The 26,108-nt window shown below is 38.7% G+C and overlaps 1 protein-coding gene across 4 annotated transcripts in view; it reads left to right on the forward strand.

Moving 5' to 3' along the window:
• MCC (MCC regulator of WNT signaling pathway) overlaps positions 1-26,108 on the forward strand; it is a 223,927-nt gene that overhangs the window by 125,538 nt on the left and 72,281 nt on the right. For all 4 annotated transcript variants that reach the window (XM_074856975.1, XM_074856976.1, XM_074856977.1 and 1 more), the window contains one exon: positions 24,338-24,451. In XM_074856975.1, coding sequence (XP_074713076.1) covers positions 24,338-24,451 — 114 coding nt within the window. The remainder of the gene's footprint in view (positions 1-24,337; positions 24,452-26,108) is intronic.

Below are 26,108 nucleotides of genomic sequence, written 5' to 3' on the forward strand. Positions count from 1 at the left end.
TATGTAGTGGAAATAAATACAGCATCTTGAACTTAACTAAAAATTTATTTTTTTAAAAAGTAATTATTTAACAAATTCTGCCTGCCCTTGTGTTAAAGTACTGATTGCCATGAATATGGTGTTGACAACATATCAAAATGGCTTTTTACCAAATTTTATGTGAGTATAAAAAAATTTATACCATTATATTTTGATTGGTGTTATACTTGCGTTGCCAACTGGAAACATGTCAGAGGTCAGCTGCAAGAATAGACCTGTTTTCAGTTATCAGTCCTTCTAATTCACATCAGTATATTTATTGTAATGACAAATACAGGTTGGTTGTAAATGGTGGTTTGATGTGAACCTACTTGGCAGTACAGAAGAGCTAGAGACAAATGAAAAATAAGAGATAATATTTAATTACAATAATCATTAGCATTTAGACCACACATCTGAATACAGTGTATTTGAGGTAAACTTAATTTCTGCACATTAGCTACAGCATAAACTCTTTTGGACCAGACTATATAAGTGTTTTCTTTGTGTGACAGTGCCCACACAAACTGGTCTGTTGCAACAGATAATGGTAGTAAAGTTTTCTGATAAATTTTTTTTTCAATAAGTATTTCCCCTTTAATCTCAATCATTGTATAACAGCTATTATTACCACCTTAACCTGCTTCCACAGTTTTGTGTGCATTAGATTCTTTTACTAGAAAACAAAGCAAACCTCACCATTCAGTTCTTGTGCAGGTAAGCCGCAGCAGCCTGTAATGCATTTCTTTATTTCTGTCTTACAAGAAAGGATGCAAAGGGCAATGATGAAGACTCCTGGAACCCTCTCTAATTTAGTGCTGCTGTGACAGCCACAGAGCTCATGAGAATTGGAGCAGGTGTAGCGGGGGGGGGGGAGTTGTACGTGATTGCTCAAACAGGAAAAGTTCTTGCTACCAAGTCTGCAACAAAAAAGGTAGAAAAGAGCAGTCCACTTCACTCTTTCCTTCCATCCTGTGTGTCAGGAGTAATGAACATGCTTGTGCTACATCCAGGATTGATTCTGATCCTAAGTTTTCACTTTGAGTTGGCCAGCACTTCTGAGGAATGCCGCAAACACTACCTCTGCTATGTTAAATAGTTGTTACTTGCTTTGGGAGGCTGAGGCAAGGTAGAAAGGATTTATATACTGGATCCTCTTCTCCATTTACTTCCCTGTGGCTTAGATACTTTCCTGTTGTTGAGGAAGTGGGAGAGAGCTGAGTTCCAAAACATGCTGTTGGGAAATCCAAAGAATATTTTCTTATCCAAAGATACCTACGCTTTAAAAAAAAAGTGTTCTTCCCAGCCTGGTTCTCAAGTTTGAAGGCTTTTTAGCAGTTACATTAAGATGTACAGCAGCCTTCCTGCTGTACATTTCTTTGGCATTGTCTAAGTAACACTGCAAACAATTCTTGCTTAATTTTATGCCTAGCTTACTGTTTTGTTGGTGCAGGCCATTCAAAGTGTCTGACCTTGTTTGTTTTCTTTTTTCCCCCACTTCCTTTTGGAGGTGTTTGGGCTGGTTTCATTAGCGCTGTATCCATCCTGTATGAATCAGTATACACCAGAACTTCACGCCTAGAGAAGAAACTATGACCCGTCTTTTTGCTATGTTCCTTTTCCTCCTGTTAAAGGAGAGTCTTTCCAAACTTTGAGTAAGAATGGGAGGTATGATGGATACAGTGCCCTTTGCCATTCTGGATTTAAAGAAGTCACATTCACCATTTACCACTTTATTATTAAATCAGTTCAGCAGCAACAGAAGTTCAAACACATTATTCACTTCCTTCGTTGCTATCACAAGGGTAGCTGTTGCATAGACAGGACTCAGGTGGTGTTATTTTTACCAGTACATTGTCTAATTCTGCTCAATATTAGAAGATGATGTGGTACAGATTATATCAGAGCAAATACAGTAGGGAATAAGGAATAATATTAATCTTCCATGCAGAGTATTTCATTAACAGTGTAAATTTTATTGTCCTTGTTTCCTCTAAAATGCAGGATTTCAGTCAGTACTAAAGACAACACCTCAGATAGGTTGCTCTTCTGATCCAGTGTGGTAAATCCTCTATATCCAGCCAAAATATACACATTATTGTTACTATTAGAGTCTTCCCTTCCCATCCCTTTGTCATTGTGTAACACCATAACAAAGTGAAAAATGAGAGCTAGTATGCGCAGTCTAAATGTTCAGCCATGTCCACAGGCCTTCCTCTTGTGCGTTCTTGCTCTTCCTTGTTTGAACTTACCGCATGCTTTACAGCTGTCACTGGGACACTGGTCCATGCCTGGAGAGACAGATGTGCGCATCTTGACGCTCTTGCTTGCTCACATGCTCTGTCTGACTGACTGTTATTAACACCCCCAACCCAGTTGTTCTCACTATCTGTCACTCAGAGAGGGGATAAATTTCACCTTCCTATGAACAGGATAGTCTGGGAAGCATAAACAAGCATCTAGAGATGGAGAGTGAGAGAGCACAGCCCAGTAGCAGACCATTTCTCACTAGGGTTGTCATTCTGCTTTTCAGAATTTGGGTACACCGTATTTATTTTTACACTGTTAATTTTCAGATTTAAATTTGGGGAAATCTGTTGCAGTCCTGCTTACCTGACAACTTTTTTTTGTCCTCTAGGGGCTGGCTTCAGTACTTCAAACATTGGGGAAAAGTGAGCCTTTTCCCCATGGGACTCTATAAACACCTGAACAAAACACCTGTGAAGACAGGGTCAAAAAATTTGCCACACAGACAGCAGAAATGTTTTGAAAGGTGGTACAGGTGGGGATGTAAAGACAACGGCGTTTTTCCATGCTGTTCTAGGTATCCTGGGGGAATTATGGGAACAGTCAAGAACACCAAAGCGTAAAGCAGAACTTTAACGATAGAGAAAGGTGCTGAAGAGGAAGAAATTTCAAGCTTCAGTAAGAATCTCACTGTGAAGCAAGCGGAGTTAGCCCTTCTGTCTTGCTGATGAGTATTGCCAGAAGGATAGTGCTAACTTTCCTGCTCCAAGGGACATGGAGATCAGGCAGAGAGAGAGATCGATACATTCCTTATTAGTGGTGTGGACAGAAGGCACAAGTAGACAGCACAGTGTGTGACTGACTCCAAACACAGTTCAGGTAGGAAGTAGCAGCATAGATCTGTGGGAGTATATGAAGGTGCAGGTACGCACTGAAGAGATGCTGGTAACAAGAAACTCAGTTTAAGCTGTGACCCGTAGTGTCGCAGCATAGAGTTCCCTAGTGACTTGTGAAGGGTGGTCATGAGGGCTAAGAAAATAGGTGTTTCCTTGGAAGTATCTCGCTAGAGAGAGTCTTGTTCTGTTCTGGAGAATCCTTTCAGAAGGAGAAAGAGATACCATTCTCTGACAGTGGGAGACAGTGTTTGCCCCCTTGATCTTTATTCTGGGCTAGTTTCACTGTTCCAGGCTAGTTCCATGCTCTTGACTAAGAACCCAGGTTCATGGTCATAGAATCTGGGCGTGCTTCCTAAGCAGAGTCATCTTGACTTCCTCAATGATTTGACAGGTTTGCTATTGTTTTTGTCCAGTTTTTTCTTTCATTAGAGCTTCCATTAAAAACCAGAGGTTTTAATTGTAAAGAATCTGGGAGAAGTTTTATGGTCATGGCCTTTTGTCAGTTTTCACTCCAATAGAAGGAACCTTTTGGATGCAGTAAAACTCATTTCAGATGAGTTCTGTGAAGCTACAGCGCATGTGACCCCTTCAGTGTTCTACCTGTAAGTCATCTTGTGTTCTGGCCATTATAGAATAAGGAACAGATTGGTATTTGATGATTTTCCGAGTTGCTTCCCTCTGAAATTAGTTATGCATTAATGAGACCTGCAGAGGCAAACCTCTTTCTTGCTGAGCTGGATTACAGTCAGCGTGAAAGCAGAAAAGTCAGGATCACTCATGTGGAAGTGAACTCCCTCATTTTTTAAAAGCTATTTTTAGGTGATTGTTGACGTTTCCCCCTCTGGCACAGAGTATTTTTTCTGTGTTTTGGTGAGTTATAGTAACATCTCATTTAGGTTTTGGAAAATTCATTTTAACAGGCTGGACTAGCACATCTTTTCATTCTTAAACTTCTGTAGATTTAAAAAAAAAATTCCTAGACTTAGTTACTTCCCACTGCTACTTACTCATTTGCCCTCTTTTTCGGTGTTGGTGCTGTAATCGCGTACCGAAATGAATCAGTCTTCGGAGTGTATTTGAAAGAAGGGAGCGGATGAACATGCATGGTATGGTTCCCTCACTGGGGAACACACTGGGTCGCTCAGTGGGGTAGAGCACAGTGGTGGGTTGAGCCCCTCTGGCAGCCAAGCCCCTGGCTGGTGACCCACTCACTGGCCCACGGCAGGATGGGGGGAGAGAATTGGTAGGGCAGGCGCTCCGAGGGTGCCTTCTGTCACGAGCCAGAAATAATGCTGACCTACATCAAGATTAGAAGAATGCCAATCAAAACAGTACTAGGCTATCCAGTTAATGGATTTACATGCTTTCCTGCAGTGTTGCTCATTTGTGAAAAGTATGGCTCATCTAAAGAATTCAGGCACCAGAGATAAGCTTTAAGAGAAGCTATTCGCTTATGCACAAGAGGTAGCAGTACAGTAATAAAGGTCTGTTGGTATAAATCTAACTGTGCTGGTAAGTTTTATTTGTTATAAATATGTTATATTTTTTAAGGCTTTTAGGAAAAGAATAATTCTATACTTCCTTTTTTTCTTGGATTTTTTTTCCTTTTTTTGTTTTCACATCTACTTTTATGTTCTGAAGACAAGAGATTAAGAGGACTAAATGCAAGGACAATTTTTAAAGGTGTCATAGAACGCTAGCTGTGGCAAAGACGTTGAGATTATTTCCTCAGCAGTTAGTGCAGTCAGTCTGTTCCTAACACTAGTGCTCAGTGTACCCAGTGTATATCTTTGTCTATTACTACTGTGTAGTATTTTAGAACCTTTTCCAACTCTTCAATGTGTTTTAAATAATGGAAACTCAAAAAATGTCTCTTGGGAGGTTGTTTGAATTGAACAAAATCATATAGTCAGAAAAAAATCATTATATACATCCCTTACTTAGTCCTCCATATCTAAGTTCTTGTGGGGCAAAATGCATTTCTTCATTGGGTCCATACCCTGGAATTAGCTGGTCATGCTCCTTGCCATCTACCCAGATTATGCATTTTAGTTAAGTAGTGGTGGCAGAATGGAAATGAAGCCACTTCCTGCTGTAGCTTTTTTGCACTTCTGTAAGGGTGCTTAGGAAGACTTCTTCGTTACTACTTCCAGTTTTTGTTTTTTTACCTCTTAGCATCTGGGCATTATTGGTAAAGCTGATTAGCTAACAAATAAAAGCCATTGTGTTTTTAAATCCACTGTGTCTTGTACTCTAGATCCATTATTTTGTATGCCCGTTATGGCTGTGCATCCAGTTTGGGGCCCGCCGGTACCATAAGGATGAGCAAGTCCAGTGGAGGGCTGCCAGGATCAGGGGCTGGAGCACTTGCTGTGTGGGAGGAGAGGCTGAGGGATCTGGGCTTGTTCAGTCTGAAGAAAGAATAGCTTTGGGTTGAACAGAAGCCTCCTGTGCCTGCAGGATGGTTATCACGGAGAGGGAGTCAGGCTTCTTGCTGATGTGCGCAGTGGGAGGGTGCAATAGACAATATACGTAAATTGAAATGACAGTTAACTGAATATATGGGAAAAAATTTTCCCTGTGAGGACAGTCAGGCAAGGGAACTGATTACTCATAGAGGCTGTGGAGTCTCTGTCCATGGAGGTTTTCAAGACCCAACTGTACAAAAAGTCTGGAGCAACTGGGGCTGTGCTGTGAGCGGGAGATTGGGCTAGAGACCTAGATCCAATGTGAATAATCATTCTACAGTTCTGTACCATTCATCAGCCTTATACCACTGCTCATCTTTCAGACTGTTCATGTCTCAGGGTTTGCTTCCCTGTTTAACAGTAAGTGTGTTGGATTAGCTCTAGTTTCATAGGCCTTCTAAAATTCAGGTTGCATTTCCAAACGTACCTCTTATGTAAACCATCAGATATATTTTTATCTTCTGATAGGTGCTTTGTAACTAATTTCTTCATCTTTTAAAATGAGGGCAAGAACTGTGTTTGTCAGCTGGTCCCATATTTCCATGGAGTCTGGCAACAGAGCACATTACTATGATTAATTTATAAAAGAAAACAGGGTGTTCTGAAATGACTGCAGGGCCTCCATGAAATGTGAACAAGTTGAAACTAACATAAGCTATATCTATTATTTCAGTTCCCATCTGAGGTCCTGCATTCTTAACTATAAATAATGTACAGCCTCTTTTACATACTGTGTTCTGTTCACTAGTGCTCAAGTGTAGCTTGTGTATATCTTTGTTCTTTTTTATTTTACTTTCTCCTCTGTGTTATAGTTGCTGCATTAAAATATTTTAAGGTATAGGATGATGATCTATAAAGTCTTTTTTGTTTGTTTCTGGTACAGGGGGGCTGCGTAAGCTTTTCTTGTTTCTCTGTTCAACAAAGACAGACTGAAATATCTTGACTTTAATACCTACTCCAGAATTGGGAAAGAAGTGTTACCAAATTTTAACATCTAGAATGGAAAAAAACTTGATTTCCATATTCATTGTAGTACAATAAAAGCTTTTCTTTCATTCCGTTCATGTTTTTGCTTCAGAGAGATAAAATCTGGTGCATTTGTGGGTTTATGTGAATGAAATGTCTCTTCTCAATTACTATTTCAGAACAGGCTTGCTAATTCCCATTGTCCTCATCTAAAAAATCCATAATTTGTTACCAAAAACCTGGCAATGTCATCTCGCTGTTCTTTTTTAAAAGAAAGAGTATTTGCTTTAGAGTTTTACTAGTTTCTAAGAACTAACCATTTTTATATCATTACTGTAGTTCATGCACAGAAGAATAGGATAGTAGGTAGTGTTAACACTATATTGTGCTTGCCAAAATATATTCATAAAATTCATTGGTGGCCAAGATGGTTGAAGGATTAGAGCACTCATCTGGGAAATGAAACACCTGGTTTCCAGTGCCAGCTTTGCCATTCCCTGTCTGATGTTTGCAAAAGAAAAGCAATCTCATTTATTCTTGTCTATGGAGAGAAATACCATTACCCACTTCTGTAAAGTGTTCATATGGTACTTCTCACTCAAAGATTTTTAAGTATTATTAATTTTACTTTCTGACTCAGCTTAGAAAATCCCTAGGATCCTTAACTAGTAGCATGTGGTGTTTGCAGACTTTAATTCAGAAGAGTGGACTGTAATGAGTCTCCCAGCTGTCTTTAAATGTGATACAGGAGTTTCTGGATGTAGTGCTATCATTGGAGTTATTTGGAAGGTCAGACTAAATGGCTTGGACTTAAAGAATATGAAATTATCTAGGATTTTTTGTTGTTTTTCTGGGGAGATGGGGGCACGGGGTGTTGTTTGGTTTGTTGGTGGGGTTTCTTTTAGTGTAACGTGTAAACTGCATCAGCTAAATGCCACAGTGCTATTCTGGTTTTACCAAGCTGAGAGACCTAAGTGAAGGGTGACTGAGGACTTCTTCTTAAACCTCTGTCCATGTAATAATTTTTTTTAAATTGTTTGAAAGATCATGGTATAATTCTGTCACACTGGAAGAGTCTCCAGTCTTCCCATGGTCTGCGGGGAGTGTGAAGGGGCAGGATGTAATGATTTCAAAGTGGATGATTCAGAATGGTGGGAGAAACAGTTCCATCCCATTAGAAACCCAAAATCATCTCAGATGGAAGTTAAGCTACAATATGTAAGGCCTGCTGGGATTTGAGAGGACTGGGACATTCCCATCTGTGTACATTCTGCCTGTGGCTGAGGAGTGGGTTGAGCAGACAGGAGTGGTTGATTCTCAGAGTTTCCATAATTTTTGTTGCCAGTTCAGATTTGTCCGTTGATACTCATAGATGAGGATGTGAAACAAAACCTAATTTTCCCTTGGCTGATTGTGCTACAGTTGTACCTCTTGCAGTATATAGTTCTGGGATATGGGATAACTGAAACTGTTAAGTCGGTAACACTGCAAAAATGTGCATGAGTTGTACAGAAATACGTTTATGTTTAAATGTAATGTTCTTGCTAGAGCCATCTGGTTTATACTGTCCTCAAACTCTTTTCCAGATCTCTGTGTTATTTTCTGATTTTGTAATGTAATGGAACATTTGCTATTAATTAGAAAAGGAAAGTCCTTAATGTCCTTAGTGAAGAAAAGCAGCTAACTTATATCTCGAGAAACTCGAGTACATTAATTCAGAGCAGGGTGGTCTAATTCACAGCACCATTTACAGACCAAGTCCACACCATCTGCCAGCATAACCTTCGGGAAAAGAGAGGGTGACTACAGGGGAAGCATGTGTAAGCCCTACAACTGAATGTCTCCCTAGGTGCTTGTACACAGCCTGATAAGGAAGCTGAGTTGCTGTTGCTGCATCCTTATACAAAAAGGAAGAGAATTGACAACTCCAGAATACGGCTGGTGGGCACCACTGAATTACACAGCCAGCTGCTTCTACCTGCAAGGAGGGCCATAAAATAGGTGTTATGAAACTTCTGTCATCACTGGAAAGTTTGGACCACTGTGACTCAGAAAAAGTTCTGCTGATCAGAGTACATTCCTGCTCTGTTTTCTAACAGCAACCCAAACTGTCATTTATTCTTACTCAAATGTGGAAAAGGGGGAAAGACTGGGGAGATAAGGGGTCCTCCCATACACTGCACTCTTGTAGACTTAACTCTTGAATCTCATGCGTTTGCCAGGCAGTGGAACTGATCTCAGCAAAAAGTTTTAACCAGGTTAATACGAATCAAATTTTGACCCATAGCACCTGGAGGAGACTGTGTAATGTTCTGGTGGTTCAGGGGGGACTGTTTCAGTCTCATAATACATAAATGGAGCTTCAGTGGAGGTTTTGTGTGTGTATGAACTGTGCATGATCAGAGCTCAGGGAAGCAGATTATAAATTTCTCTGGTTCTCTGTTGTTGAGACTGGACAAAGGGGAGATCTCAGTAACAGGGTTAAGGAGCACTACAAATTATGTTTACAGAAATAGTCTACTGCAGTTATTTGAAAAGTTAAATTTGACAGAGTCTGACAAAACATTCCTTCCCTTCCTGTCCCTCACCTCCCTTCCTTCACTTATAGAAATACCTGCACTTAAATTTGACTGGATAGAGATATATGGTATGTTAGGAACATGAAAGATTACACTAAATTTACATATCCTTGACAGCTAAACCACACTGCACATGCAGTTACACCTTTGTGATTACAATTTCTTTGAAGTGGGAAGGGAACAGTAGGACTGAGGCTTGTTTTATCTCCACTATGGAAGTTTGGTGGAATATGTTTTTTATAAACTTTCTGTCTCAGTCGATGCCTTAGAATCGCTCTTCCAAGGTGTGTCCTAACAGAAGTTGACACCTTTTTACTCCAGCAATATATAGTGTATATCAGTAGGTTTTTCTTTAGAGTGGCACAGACTTTCAAATACACTATCTGTTTCTGGAACCTTAGAACAAGAGAAGAAGATTACTTTCCCCCTTTTTCTGGGTCAAATCCAATTTTGTTTTTCTACTTTTTTATAGTGGACATTTAGATTTCTGATGATTAGAGATGTTAGAGCAACTAAGTTGGCAGGAAGGTATGCCACTGTGTGGCTCAAGTAAGAGCAGATTCACAGTGGCATGTGTAGCTCTTTTACCCTTTCAGTTGTTGAGACTGCGAGAGCGATTTGCAGAATGCTTTTTGAGATCTGCTTAGTGACTGAAACAGAACTGTGTCCGGCTGGATCCTTAAGTTGAGATCACAAGGTGATTCTTCCTTCAAGAGGAGACCGTTGGCTTGCTTTTAGTTTGTTTCACAGTCTTAACCCCCTCAGACATTTCAACATCTGCATGGCTAGAAGAGAGAATCCCAAATACAGTCTTAGGTTCACTTAGGGGAATTTTGTAAGCAGTTAAGTGTATGTTTCAGAATCAGCTGTGTGATGCCAACAGTTTGCTCCGTGAATCCCAAGTTCTGCAGTGAGATTTCCTCCAATGTGGAAATAGTAGGGCCTCAGGTGGGATTAGAGGAAGAGTAAAAGAAACAGCAATGATGAAGGTCTATTGCTAGGATGGCAAGCCTTGTACTAAGCACAGAATGCTGTCCTGTGATTTTTTTGGGACCATGGGGAGAGTGAGAGGAGGGATGTGCACATTTGGCTGATTAAGGTTCAGTTTGCAAGCACTGTATGGTTGCTGCTTCTGCCCGGATAGCCACTTCCAGCTTTGCTGCTTGTACTTCAGTGAGAGCTGTGCAACTTGTTTCAAGCTTGGCTACTTTTTGATAATAGTTTTGTGTAAAATTCAGTCTGGGTCCATCTAATGACAAATTCAACTTACGAGAATTGGATGAGATACTGAGGTATGGCTGTGTATGAAAGGTAGCCAGCAGTATCTTCTTGTGTAGTTTGTTTGAACAGACAAAATGCTTTTATGTTACTTGAAAATGAGAAAGATGGGGAGTGTGGCTGGGAGGAGGAGGAACAAGCACCTTCTTATTGCAGAGTAAGAATATCCTTCTGAAAAATTTATGACAGCTTAATTAATGTTAGTTTTCTATGATTATAACTTTTTTAAAAAAGCTGATTTATCTCAGCTGTTTTAAAAGTTTGGTTTTTGATATATATCCCACAGTATTTGGGTGTGATTTAGCAGTTAGGTGCATTTTAGCTAAGTTAAATCATGAAGCGTTCCACAATTTTGAGCAGGTTAAAAAACCAAACAAAACCCCAAACGAACAGGTTACTTTTTAACGTTGCTGCTCTTTTCCAGCAGTAACACATTTAGATTGGCCCTTGTTGTTATAAATCTGATACTTGTCACAAAGTCTTTTTTAAAATATCTGTTTATCCACTTCAGTTTCTAGAATGAGGCTTTTGAGATTTTATGTTTTCTGGCGCTTAGATATATGTGGCAGCTGAGCATGCTGCTTCTACTGCATACTCAGCATTACAGCTGAAAAAAATAGTGCCTGCAAACAGAGGCAATATTAATTGCTCTCTGCAATTAGGTAAATAGCTGCATCGGTGCATAACAGCAGGAGGGAGAGGGTTAATGAGGGGCTAATTCTATCCTCAGAGGGACCACAGGGCTGACTGGGAACAGCTGCTGTACTGTAGGCTCTAGGCTGCAAAGGGTGATGCTGTGGTCAGCCCAGCAGCTTTGGTGAAGAAAGGGAACAAGAGAGGAATGGTATGTAGGGAAGATAATGAACAACCCAGAAAAGAAAGGACATAGAAAAGTGTCTTGTGTTCCTATTCACATACCTGTAGTTGTTACCAGTATTCATACACAGAACCTTTCAGCAGATGCCTGTGTCTGCATTTTGAACTGATGCTTGCTTCTGTGGCTGAGGATACTTGTTAAAGCCCCAAAAATGTTTTAGCTTAAGCCAGACCCTACCCCACTCCATAGAGAGGAAACTGCTAATGCTTTTCCCACTGCTTTCTCCTAAAGACAAACACTTTTTCCTGCAATTGATACAGTTAGCTGAGGTGGGGGTGGGGAACCAGCTTCGAACTTTTCAGCACAAAGAACAATGGAATATACCCCAGAGGTATACTTGAGAACACAAGGATTGCTAATATACAGGCTAGATGGACCCAAATGTTAATATAGCAGAGGCCAGTGATGTAATATGTGCATAGATTTAGGTTGCTGACAGCAAAAAATGGTTAGCCTTGTCAGCTGTGCGGCCAGGCACTGTCCCACAGGGCTGTAATGTGTCGAGCATCAGAGCGCTCCAAAGAAAGGTGAAAGGGAGGATCAAAAGTGAAAGAGCACCTTCTGCTAAATAGATTAGGGCATGTCAGCCTCAGATGGTAAGGGAGAAAAAGGAGCGTATGTTTTGAGAGAGAAGTTTGTGAATGATACAAAGATCAAAAGGGACCAAAGTTATCCTTGAGGTGCAGAACATGCAAAGCAATACCAGGGAAGCATTACGAATATGTACCCAATTCTTAGGCTTTTTCTTCAAATTCTGAGATTCACCACACTCAGAGGCAGGATGCTGGGCTGTCAGCCTCTGGTCTGGCCTGATACAGCACTTCTTAAGTATGCTTTTTGAACCAGGAAACTGGCTTTAAGATGGGAAAAAACATGATCCTAGTTTTTTTCACTGATGTTTCTTCAGTTAGATTAGAATGGTTTCTGTTTAATTATTAAAATTATGTTAAATACAGTACTTTTTAATATGTTGAGATCTTAGAGCACACAGAAACTATTTTTGAGAATGTAAAATAAAAATAACGCAACAATGTAAGTCTTAACCTAAAAGTATCATTTTGCACAAATGGTGAAACCATGGAATATGGAAAAAGTAATTTCCACTTTCTTTCCTCCAGATTTTGTTAGCAATATGCCACATGTTATGTAAAGATACAAGTGAGAATGCTATATGAAGAATTAACACAATAGCTTTAGTTTTGGTATCAGCAGGTGTTTTGGCTTATGTAATGTGCAGGGGTGAAAAATAAGCCATGTGTTAAATGGATTAATGCAGTGTTGATCCTTTTCTGTCAGGACAATTAACATGAGTAAAATATTTGCCCTACTTTAAACAGATAAGGAGGTACTGTATTGTGTTCCTCTTAAGATTAATGTTCCTATATGAGCAGCAGAGAGCACAAGATTTATTTCCACAACCTTATGTAGATTTATAGCTGTGCCAGTTACTGCCTGAAAGCTCTTTATGGGGCATGTTCACAGCAAGTCTTTTTTTTGTGTATGTTAGTGAAAGTGGTCATATGAAGGATGCAGACATTTTTAAGTGTTAAATGGAGTGTGTGACACATAAAATGTCTTTAAATTATAAATTTTGTCTTGTCATGACCTCTGACTTTCTTTTATATATGTGCATATGTGGGCATGCATTTGTATGATATAAACATAAAAAATGTATTTTATTAAATGTTTCAGAAGTAACTTCCTGTGCTGTCCTGATTTCCTTAGAGAATTAGTAAAGGTTTTTGTGATATTATTTGATGATTTAAAGCAAAGAAGATTGCAGTTAAGGAGAGAACGACAATCTTGTGGGATGTGCACTTCCCATGGAACCATGCTCTGGACTCATCTAGGCAACTCCTGTTTATTTAATAGGATTGTATAGGTGTAATAATGGGGTCAAATTTGGCATTCAGAGTCCAAGATAAGGAGTGATCCTGCCTTGGGCTTGGTAGAGACAGGCACGTAATGCTGGAAATACTGTGTAAATTAATCTCGAAATGTTAGAGCAATTACTATTTTTAATTTTTGTTTGACTGAAGCTTTCAACTTTGCTAATTATAGGCATCTGTAATTTCATTAAGTGCAATTAAATTTTTAATGTGTGTATATACCAGTGAAGATTAATTGTCCAGTAGATACTCTAAAACATCTAAATCTTTTATCTTTTTTTTTTCAGAGAAATCACAGGGAAAATGTTGTATAGAATGAGTAGTCTTAACCAAAACACATAGTAGTCTGGATAGAAAATGGCTTTTCCATTTGCAGAAATTTTTGACATTTAAGAAAATTGCTATGCTTTTTTTCTTGACAAACAAGGGATTTTTTTTTTAGGTCCATTGAAAAAGAAGATGGAGGCATCCTAACTTAAAGAAGAACTAAAGCTCACTGTCAAGTGTCTGCATCTGAACTTGTGATACAAAAATAAGCTCATTGTGGGAAGAGAAGTTATAAGAAACAGATTTAATCTTATACTAGGATTTACCAGGCACCTTTTCCCACCTATGAGCAGTGCAGAGTTGTGAACTGGACTGAAAATGTAACCATTACATTTGAGGATGACAGTTAGTTTGATTAGCTTCAAGGTTATAATTACTGACTACTTGTACCTTTGGATTACTTTTGATACTATCTTTACAAATTGCTATACCCAGTTGACTCAAATGTTCTAGTATGGTTTTGTCATGCTACAGACACTTGATTCTCTGCAAATTTTACAGCTACTTGCTTTTGTATTTGGAGAAGCCTGCTAAATAAATGGCTGAAAAGTATGAAGCCAATTGAAGAAAATGCTACAGACAAAGACACCGTGTTGGATTATTAGTCCACTGCAAAATAAAATATTTCTCCTGAATGGAATAATATATCTATGTGTTACTGAAATACTAAAAAAACCTACCTGCATAAATTCCTATTCAGTAAAAAGATAGAAGTGTGCCAGCTGTGTAGACGTGTCTGTGCTGGTGCAATTGATAATAAACATTTATCAGTATTTATTTTGACCTTTTCAGTTGTTTGTGCACTGGAGATTCCACTGCTTAAAACGTAAGCCATATAGTGACTAGAGAAGAAAAATACATTAATGCAATTGAATTTCTTTCAAAAAGTCTGATTCATGAAGGGTATATCTCTGTGCTGTCTGCTTTCTTCTAAAGATAGTTCACATCAGGAGTTTGAGACATCATGCAGAACTCTTGCATAAGGTTTTCTGATGATTAGCACCAGATATAATGTGCAAATAACTGGTAGGAATGGAGGACGACAAGGTCATAGAGGGCATTTTCAGTTTCTCATTCCTTTGACTCATTGCTTTGGTCTCACAGAAATAAACCTAGCCATTTTCACTAATGCAAATTTATTTCTTATGTTTTTTCCTGAAAGAAGAAGATGTTTTAAGTGGAATTCTTCAATAAGATATTTATTTCAAGTGAGTTATACCATAAAGAGCAAGAACTTCCTTGGATAGACCTATGGACTGTTTTTAGAAGAAGGGGAGTTTATTAGTATAGAACATATCAATTGTGCTGGATATTTTTCTTTATGTAACATGCTTTCATCAACAATTGAGGTTAGTTGCTTATCTAAATATAAAAAATAAATACTAATTACTGATGTACTAAAACTCAGCTAAGGAGATGCTTTTTTAGCTTTTTCTGTTGCAAGCAAACTCCTCTAGCAGTGTTGTAATAACTCTCTTTTTGAACCTTTTCTTTGTAACATAGTAATTTTTAAAGCTGATTCATCACAGAGCCTTATCAGCGCTACATTTTGCAACAGTGATTGTTTTCTGTCAAATTTGTTAAAATTATTGTTTCAGTAATAACATCCAGTGCAGTGGGAAAACTAACAGGAAGTAAGTCTCTCATAGTTTTCCATCCATTTGCAAAGCTTTCAGTAAATACAGTCAGCTTTTCCCTCCTGTATTGGCCAGGTAGTAAGAAAGAGGATACAATGAAAGATGCAGGACTTGAGACGTCTGGAAATGCCAGAATGCGCTGGATGTTGTTTATGAGCGAAATACTCCCAACATAACTTTTACAAAGGTTTACGGCATGAAGCTAGGGGGGAAATTGTGGAAGCTTCCTGCAGGAACAGTTATAGTAGCATAGGTAATTTTCCTGCTTAGGGATTTGTATAAAGTTTGAAGAAGTTAATTCCCCTTGGGGAAATGGTGAGGCCAGTTTTGAACTGGTTGGCTGGTAAAGATTACTAGGCAAAAGAACTGACATCTGCCTAAAATGGCAGGTCTGACCTAGGAGACAGTCGCTTGTGCTAAGGATTGACCTGCAATAGTGAGACACTGACCTGGGACTGTAGCACAGACAAGCCTGAGATGTACAGCCAGGAGTGTAAAGGTGGGTGATACTTGGTAAACCATATGCAACTTGAGTGTCGTTTATAGTGTGTTATCTTTCTAAAAACATTTTAAAAAACACTACTTGTAAGCTGGGAGGCCACTGGAGACCTCGAGTCATTCTCCACTTGCTCTTCACTCACCCGGAGAATGTGTATCTGGTGGGAGCTATTACATGTGCAGGGAGTCCTGGGAGGAGTGGCCATCAGAAGCCCTATGAAGAGGGGATGGCTGGTGGCTTGAAGTTAAAGAAGCACAAAGGGGAATGTGAAGGTCTCAGAGATGCAGCTAACCTTGAATGGTGAAATAATTAAGAACTGAACTAAATACATTTTGTTAAGCAAGCATCCAGGAAATTTTGCTGCCACAACTAGGGGCTCTAAAGTTGTTGAGCTGCTTTTAAAAATTGTTTTAGAGCTGTAATTTTGGAAGCTACATAATGAACATTCTAATAAAGCACTTCAGGGCATGAGCTGACTTAAGAAAACCTGGGAAGGTGTTTTATTTCTGTGAATTTCAAATAATTGGACAAGTACATTCCAGGGGGTTTAGCTGATGGGCTTGGAGGGGCTTTTTTTGTTGTTGTTTGTTTTCTTGCTGAATCGTCAGATTCTAGCTTGTGGTGTAAATGAGAGTGCTGGATGTGGTAGATCACCGATTTGACCTGGCAATACAAATTTTGTTTCTCTAAATTTATGGTGACAGCAGATCATGTGGGTCGTGCTGGAGACAAAGATCCTTGTATCACCGTAAGTACAGCTTTGTTGCCTGTGCATAGTCTTGTCTTTGAAAATCAGAAATAATTTTCTGGTTGAGAAGTTTTGAAAAGAACACAAGAACCATGGGATGCTTTTTTAAATTATTAAATTAGCATAATAAGTAGTATCTCATTTTTGAGTGACTCTTGAATGGCGATCTCTGTTTTGAATGATCTGAATTGTTCTCAGTCAGAAGAGACTGAGGTTGAAGGAGCAAGTTAAGGTGATATAAAAAATGGTGGGGCTGTTTGAAAATAAATCGATGTGGATGAGCTTGCACCCTGTCTGTGACATTGTTCTATCCAGCACTAGAACATGGGTCACCTTGATGCTAAATGCAGAGGACTGAGTGAGGTGCGTTCTTGAGATTACTTTTCCACTCCTTTTTTTTTTTTTCCCTGAGGGGAGAATGGTATGCCTGCCACCTCAGAGGTGGTCCTTGCAAACTGGAAAGGAACAGAGGAGAGGATCCTGAGATTTTCAAGGGATAAGGACCCCCTTGAAACCTCACTGTTTTTCTCCCTTCTTAGTTCATTGTCCCCAGTTGTGTTGGGCAGAGGGGAGAGAAAAAATAGGTCTGTTTCTGCTTTCCATCAATTCAGTGATAAAAACAGAGATCATTTACCTTACTTAAATTATATTGAGAGTAATTGTAAGGAGGGTAGGAACACTAAATAAGTTCATTGAAGGGGAATCAAATCCTGCTAAGTATGGACATATCAAGCCCTCCTTAGCTCGTAATGGTATATTAATACCAGTTTTTTATTTTTCCTTAAAGAAGGGCTGTGGTTGCAGACAGTGTGTTGAGACTGAGTTGGAACGAAGACAATATTCTGTCCTAGCATAGTCTTCCCACCACCCCATTTCTGTCCCCTACATTACTGTTACTTTGCTTACTCACTGGGAGTGGAAGTGGCAACAGGTTCCTCCTTTGGAGAGCAAAAGCAAGGCTGAGCCTTCATACATGGTGCAAAAGCCAGGTAAGAGGTTATCGATGTGGATATGCGGGCTGCCCTGCAATGGGACAGTTAAGGTTCTTAAGAATCCCAAAAGAGTAAAATTTGCAAAGTGAGGTTGTTTTGTACAGTCTCCAGATTCAGATGTCTGTCTCTTTTGGTTACTTTTACGTGTCGTTTTTAGGCTTTTCTTCTCACGTCACATAGAATTTTATTTTCCATGAAGGTGTAAACATCTGTTTTAATAGAAGTAGAGCTATTAGTCTAGCCCTCAGGCACACTCAGAAGTACAAATTAGCACCATGCACCATTCATGAAGTATGAATTGTCAGATTAATTTTTCAAAGGAAGATCTTTTCCATGATTACATTTTTTTAAAATATGTTCTAAAACTGCTTCCACTCACTGGAATAGCATAAGATTACCTGTTCCGTGACATTTTTTGAACAATTTGTAGTGTGTTTTCTTTATCAAACACTTTTTACTATGATTAAGGTGGGAGTTTTTTGTTTGTTTGTTTTAAGAAATGGTTTGAAATATTCGCAAGTGCCTGCAAATGTTAATTTCCAGTTTAAAAAAAATCAGTTGAAATTGGCTTTAAATAATGCAGACAGATTGAACACATCTTTTGCAGATTTTTCAAATTAAAACAAAGTATGTCTTACAAACACTTGGTCTTTGTTTTTCTAGAATTTGAATGTCTCTATCCTGGATTGTGTTAGCATATCATTTGTTCAGTATTGCACAAGCATATGAAGTAACTGTCTAATGTCTGTTATGACAACAGTTGCTTCAGCAGCATAGTCACAAAATGTCCACTCTGTATGTCACTCTAAAAATTTGTAGGTAACAGTTGTTTCAAACTTATAGTTTCAGGGCATGTTTGTAGGTACATCCAGCAATCCAGTGGTACTGCTTTTTTAGTCATTTTGACTTTGCCTTAGGTAATTACTTAAAGGACTGTTGAATGTGGTATTCCAGGGCAATGCTCTAGCGATCATACAACTGAAATTGTCTAGGGAATATTGAGCAGTCCTGTCATTGCTTCTTGGAGATGGTTGTTCTTCTTAAGTTTTTCCACTCCATTTTGTCAGTACATTCACAGAAATTGGATTTGATTACATTTATTTCATCACTTGGACCATAAAATTGCACCTTTCATGGAGCGTGGCCAGGAAAAGGTGGCATGAAGAATGTGTAGAACTGGGAAGAAAAATGGTTGAGAGTAGCTACACATTTATATAACAATCACTTTAAGTAAGTGCATTATTTGCAAGTAGTGCTGATTTGTGCTCCTGATAAAATGTGAACTTGACAGTGCCTTTGAGCTTTTATGTACAGCAAATGTCTCTAACACAAGTTTCGTATATTTAACTTCTTTCTTAGAAAGTTTTTTAAACTTTGCCTGGATTTTCCTTTGTTTTGAAAGTTTTTTAAGGTGTTTCCTGGCTGTGTGAACCTGTGCTATAATTTCTTTTGTATTTTTTGTTCTGTGTAAGTTTTTCCTCTTGTACCTTTGTTACATGTCTTAAGTATATCTGTCATGTGTTAGCATGACAGGTTCTCATTCACTTCAGCAGATGAGTGCCAGCCTTAGCTAAGCTTTTCCTGGGCTAGCCCTGATATTGTTCTCTGCTACCATTAATGAAAGTTAGCGATGCACAGCACAATCACAGCCCTAAGATTCCTGAAGTCAAAATTCAGGCAAGGTTTTATTTTTCCGTGTCTTGAAATGTGTTTTTCATTATGAACTTATGTAACCAGCCTTTTTATTTCCTTGACAGCAATTGTAGGTTTTAGTCATATTTCCCTCTTTCCCACAAAGAAGGAGGGTGTCAGAAAATATGATGTATAGGCATTTGTTGTTGTTTTGTCCTTGCAGTTTTAGCAGGGATTCTAACTGTATTTTCCATGCTATCCTCTACAGCTACCATCTCTCATCTTACAAAGCACAGCCTGGGTTTTCAAATCCAGTGTAGTCTTCAGTGTCATTTGATAACAACAAAACAGGGGAGGTTTTCAGAGAGGAGGCAGCATTCTGAATAGTTGATCAAGTGTTTCTGTGTATACTGCCTGCCATTAAAATAAGTAGTAGCAATACACAGAAAACATCCAAGTTGCGGTCTGTTAGCACTAAACTATGCAAAATGCAGAATGGGAAACAAAAGAGGGGAGAAGATGTCGGAGCCCAATACTCTCTGACCAGGTTCTTTCAGATGTTCCAAGTGTGGAGGGTGTCGTGTTTAACAGATTTATGTATTTGGAGATAGTCAGTGTTACATGGGATTTCTGATTTAACAGAGTAATACAAAACTTACTGAAAACACAATACAAATGTAAGTTACACATAGCAGAATATAGCAATTGCAATACACAGTTCAGTCATGATACCAGTGTGATTCCCATTACTGGTCTCTATAATACACTCACTGTCATAATGCTGGGCATCCCTAGTCTCACTAGGAAGGCATCCTAGCCTTGAAGCCAGCTCAAGCCCATTGCTCTCTTTGAAATTCTTTTGCTAGTTTTCTGGTTTTTATATGCTGTGTTGTGCTGGGCCACATTCACACTGTAACCAAGGAAGGCAGGAAACGAAGAAAAAGATAACATTAATTCTTTAATTTCACAGATAAGGATGTGCTTAGGCCCTTTTTGTGATTTCTCTGTTGAAAATACCAAACATACACAGTGAGTACAACTGGTTTTAGCAGTATGGTTTAATTAGTCTGGTTCCAAGCTGGGGGAAAGAAAAATCTGGATGACACCTAGTAATGAGGATCACAGTTCACGATGGCAGCGGAAAATGCTGAGTATAAGAGTAATTCTGCTTTGCAGTGCTTTAACCTATCATTTTTTCAGCACCCTCCTTCGCTGCCCTTTGCATCTTTCTCTTGTTTTGTTTATGGCCTTGGAATACTCCAAGCAATATGTACTACAAACCTGTCGGTAGTCCCCTGCTTCCTTGGCATTCAGTTCATATTACTGTCCCATCCACTTTTGTATTCTTTTCGCCACAAAATTATTGAGAAACATGACTGCTAGCAAATACTGGTTTTAATTGTACCCGCGTAGAATATTTCAGAAAGCCCAGCACCAAAAGCAGTGTTTAAAGCACTTTGCAAAATACACATCATTAAATTATGTCTACAGTATTCTATGAGATGTTTGTAGAAGCAGGTATAATGGGGAGGAGACTGCAGTCATAAAGGAGGCTGGAAGAGAGGTCAGGAGGTTGCTTTTCCTAAGCTTGTCCTTTTTTTTTTTTTTAAATTATTCTTTCAAAACTTGGCTCTACAATGGTTTGCATTTTAAAATATAAGAACCTGGCAGGATAATATTGGCTATAAAATATGGTGTATATATGTTGCAGTAAACAACCTGCAGTTGTCGTTGCAGAAAATTCAATAGAAATTGTAGCTTCTAAGTTAGGATAGGTAATGCATTTTTTATTAATACTATGCATCCAATTCCTTTTCTGAAAGAATTCTTATTTCCTTGGATGATGATAGAGAAGCGCATTGGTTGGCTTGTCTGATCCCCTTTCAGTAATTACTCTCGTGTGGACCTTGCTTGTCCTGTTGGACAGTTTGGGTGCATCAGCATCACATAGTGGGTTTTTCCTGGTTGAATACAATAGTAGCTGTACTGGATCAATATAAAGTTTATGAACAATACAGGGTTTGTCAGTGAACTGTTTTCTCTGTATGAAGCAGTTCTCTGTGGGAGTTGTTGCTTAAAGGTTCAGACCGATGAACAAATCTTTATGGTGTCTGTTAATTTTTATAAACTGCTGAGTTTTTGATTTGTTTCATTATCTTGCCTCATTAAGAGGCATCCCACCTTGAACTACGTTACGAATGTTACTGATAGTAACTCTGCTTTATCTATCACTGTTTGCTGCGGGGAGTAAAAAAGCAGTATGCCATATAGCTACCTCCATTTTCTTCTCTCAGTTGTCATATCCCGTAGTGGTTCAGTGCTGCAGAGTTACAGTCGTGACTGACATCCTGCCTTCCAGTTGAGATCTTTAAAGACAGTGTTTCCAAGTGTAATAGTTTGGATTATTAAATTTGAATTCTAAAAGTGAGCTTTTTTTCCCCAGAATTACTTTTTTGTTGTGTGTAGCTCTCTGTTCTGATGTTTCCTTGTTTGTGTTATAGCAACATCCGAATATCTGTGTTCCAGCTCCCACCCTGCTGTGTGCTATACAGACACATGGGGAAGCATGGTCTGCAGGAACACTCACACCTTAAGGGAAGATGCAGCAATACTTTGTAACACCTTTTTTAAGGAATTGGGGAGGAGAGCTTGACTCTGCCAGGAATACACAGCTACACTAGCTATGTTAACACTGTGTATTGCGGTAGTAGCTGGAGGCACCATTTGCATATGACTTACTACTGTGTGCAGTGGGTACATAATGAAACTGAAGAGTATCCCAAGCAGCCCTCCTCTCTGTATAGCGTACTGTTGTCTAGTCTGTCCTCTCAGTAATTTTCTCTTTTTTTAATTGTTTTATTAGTACTTGAAAATTGGATTGGTCCAATTTATGAAAGGAAAGGATAATTTCGGATAGTAAAAAATTAAAAAATCTTTCCTTGTAATTAGTAAGTCAGTCCTTTGGTTGCTTGGAGAAGAGAGACCCTATATTGAAATGATGTAACTCTGGTATTGAATACCCTTGTTTGGCAGGAGCTACCAGGCCAGGCAGCAGCATTGCTATAAAACTAGACACAATTCATGCTGTTTCTTACCCAGTTTGGGGTGTGCTGGGGACATGAAGATCTGAGCTGACTACAGTGTGGAAAGAGGACAAAGACAAATCCATAGGAAGTTTGCCTCGTTAGTTCCACTGTTCAGTGAACAAGTTGTTTTTCATTAAGATTTTTAAATTAACAGTGTCCTTTTGTATTACAGCGCCATGTGTATGGGCATTATTGGTCTGGTATTTAATTAAAACCACAGCTGGTGATCATTTCATTATAGTGTACAAAAGGGAATGATACTTGACTATGTAGCATTGCCTTATTCAATTTGGAGAATTGTAGCCATTTTTTCATGTATTATTTGAAAAGTGTGGTGAAGGGTGCAAGATGTGATGAACAAACTGGTGAGCTTCATTGCAACACTTCCCTTCTGTTAAGGGAATAACATGAGTGGTTTATAAATTCACCAGTTTTCCTGAAAATTGGAAGTTATGAACAGATTGGTACAATTAGGCTGGCTCTTGTTTCTCCACGCTGTAAAACCAGAGATAGTTTCCTCTGGTAGGAAGAAAGGTCTTCTGCTGAAGGCCAAGAATACTTAAAGATATTCAGGGTGTTCCTGAGTTTATCGAGAGATTTCAGCATGCATACATACTTGAAAGAAGCTGTGTAGCATATGCTTGTAGCAGGCCTGAATTACTGCTTTTTCACTTGAAAAATGAGGCTGCCTCAAGAATCTTAAATCTACTGCAACATAAAATTGTATATGTGTATATTTGTAGTGAAGTGAGTAACTGCACGTGTAAGACATTTTTGTATCTGACTTAATAAAAATGCTTTCGACTGAACTCACAAATGATGATGCCCAGAGCTTCTAGCATAACTAGTTACACTGCACTTAAAACTGCAGAATTCACATCTAAAAATCTTTATAAAATTATGTTTTCTGTCTTGAAGCCAGAGGTGGCCTTTTCTGTAATAATGGGAATACTGTATGTGAAGGAGCTGTTGCCAAATGATCTAGTCTCTCTGCTGTCATACAGCTACTTTCACACATCAGTACATGAAAACTCCTATGGTTTTGCCTGGCTTCCACTATTGTAAAGGTAAAATGATATCAAAATAGGACTCATTAGCAAATTGACTGGAAATGGAACAAGAAAAATAACTTAAAAGTGACCTGCCCAATAAAGTGTCAGAGTGAAGGACTGAAACTGGCTGGAGGACTAGGAACAGCGTTTGTGTTTCAGTCTGAGTCCTGGCAGCAGAGCAGTGTTTTCTGTGTTACTTGGTCTGGTGTGAAAGGTCACTTTCGTTTTCGCACTGAGTATAACTTGGAGCTGTCTCTTTACTGCTACAAAGGAAGACTGCAGTATTAGTAGCTAGTTTTCCTCCTGGACTTTTTGGTTGTAGTTGTCAGTACTGAGTGTTGAATTGTAGCTGGTGCCTTCAGTGTAACAATGAATGGGGTATTTAGGGACAGAAAGAGTGTGAATGAGTCACAAGTATAGGATTCTCTTAAGAATAGTTTTTGATTTCTAAGTTCTGTTGCTAACGTAATTTAGATGATGTTAGTTATCCTAGTCTGTTACATATTTCCTTATCCTATCAGTTAAATGTAGAACATATCTTTCATCCAAAGGGTCTACTGCAGAAAGAAAAACAGTTCAGGTTCTTCATGTGTGGCTTCAGTAGATTACAGTTTATTGAAACTCGCTGATGTGGGACCGAGAAGAACAACAATTACAGAGCAGTAGCTCAAAGTGGAGTAAGCTTTAGTTGAAAAATAAAACTGAATCCTATGCATGGATTCCCTTCACCAAAGTGATAACCTCTGTATGTCTGAAGGCATCAAAACATGATACACCTTCTTTTATAATATAAATCTAAGTCCATATTTAATGTGAGGTTTTATAACACAAGACTCAAGCTACTTCCTGTTAAACTAATGTTAGAACTCATTACACATTTACATCTGAATTATACTTCATTGTATTTATCCTTATAATGGGTTTTCTGATGAAGTAATGTGTGTGCTGTTGGGAGAAGAGAATTCTGTGTAGAAAGTAGTAGCATGTGGATTTCTTTTAGACTTTTGTATACTAAAGTTCCTATTAACTACTGCAGAAATCCACAGATACTGTAGCTACGGTATAATAGTATATCTTCTTTCAGGTGCTACTGCTGCTACATGGCTTGTGAATAGGTTGATTTATTTCTTTTCTTTTGTCTTCTAGCTTCATTTAGCAGCCCTGGCTTCATTAAAGGGAGACATAGTGGAGCTTAATAAACGTCTACAACAAACAGAAAGGGAGCGTGACCTGCTGGAAAAGAAATTGGCAAAAGCACAGGTGAGCAATAGTTCAAGATTCTGAAGATGGTCCTTGGTTTTGTGTTGTCCTTGTTCTTCAGAGAGGAATGTGGTATGTGGGGAGAGGATGAAATATCTGAACAATGTCACAAGTGAAAAGAGTTTTAAGACTGCAAGAAACACAATTGCTGTGGGTTTTAAGTTTTATGTGCTGATGACATTCTTCTAAAATTTACAGAGAAAGAATTAGATTAGTTTTGTTTTGAAGCCAATATAAACAGTGACTATTCTGAAATATTTTAGAATACAAAAATTGCAGCATACTCCTGGTGGACTAAGTAACCGATTGCAGAACCTTCCACTCCTGCATCAGATTCAAACACAGCACAAACACTGATCAAAAACTATTGCCAATTGGCAATGCTTTGGTGATATGTAAGAAGTTATTTGTGATCTCAGTCTAGCTTTTAGTAAGCCACTTTATATGTATCTGTTGTGGAAAACACAGTCAGTGGAAAGCCAAGGGATTAGATAAGAATAAGGTCTGAACTCTAATGCTTTCATAGGTCTTTAAAAAAAAAAATCTTTTCAGATCAAGATAAACATAGAGAAATGCAAACAAGGAAAGCCAAACTATTGTTCTTAATATTTCTTCTATAAATGAAACTTTTGTTTTCAGATACTGTCATTCTGACAAATACTTTATAAGTACTTTACATTTCAAAACTAATTCAAAATTCATTTATACTTGCATAGAAATAGTCAAAGCATTTTGTCCTGTGAAGTATAGCATCTTATTTGTTGCCCAGAGAGGTGCGGTCTCCAACCTTGGAAATACTGAAGTCACCTGGACCTGGTCTTGAGCAACCTGCTTGACCCTCCTTGAGTTGGGTAAGGGGTTGGATGAATGACCTCCAGAGGTCCCTGTCAACCTCAACCAATCAGTGATTTTGCGAATCTAGAGTCTTCAGTATTCAATGCATTTTGGTAGGAGCTTGTATCTGTGTGTTAGTTAAGCCAAATGTAGAAATATTTAAGCAGTCTAGATTTTAGGGCTTTTACTTCAGTCCTCCAACCATATTTTGGCCCTTGTCCGCATTCCCTGATGTTTTTTCAGCTACGTTTAAGGTTTTTGCACTTGTGATAGTCTTATTGCAGACCATCAGTGCAACATCCAGAAACAAAAAACACTTTCAAGTTTTTATTCCTCTCGATATGTGAACCAGAGCCACACTGGGAGTTAACATTGTTTATCAGCTATAATCCTGAGAGCCTTTTCTAATTTCTACTGCACTCTGAGATAGTCCTCTTTCTGACATACAGTTTGATATGAGACTGCGTTTGGCAACATTAAACAGTTGGATGGATCCACTGTATCCAAATGATCCACATCATTCTGCATGACTACACTGGCTTTGTTGTTTATAATTCTGAAGGATCTTGTGTTAACCACAGGTTTTTGCTCGTGTTTTAGTTTTATTTCCAGATCTTTGTTCAAAAATACATACATCATCTCTCAGCCAATGAAGAGTGTCTTGTAGGTGCTCTCATACAGTAATGAATCCTCATTGATGAGGGCTGGTGCTTAATCCCAGTTGACATGTGCTCTGTTAGCACAAGATTGTTTGGTGTTTTCTTTGATGGGTTACCAATTATGCATGTGTATGTAGTGCTCTATTTGTAATGCCAGGGGTTTT

This window comes from Strix uralensis, chromosome Z (assembly GCF_047716275.1).
Source record: "Strix uralensis isolate ZFMK-TIS-50842 chromosome Z, bStrUra1, whole genome shotgun sequence".
Taxonomy (NCBI): domain Eukaryota; kingdom Metazoa; phylum Chordata; class Aves; order Strigiformes; family Strigidae; genus Strix; species Strix uralensis.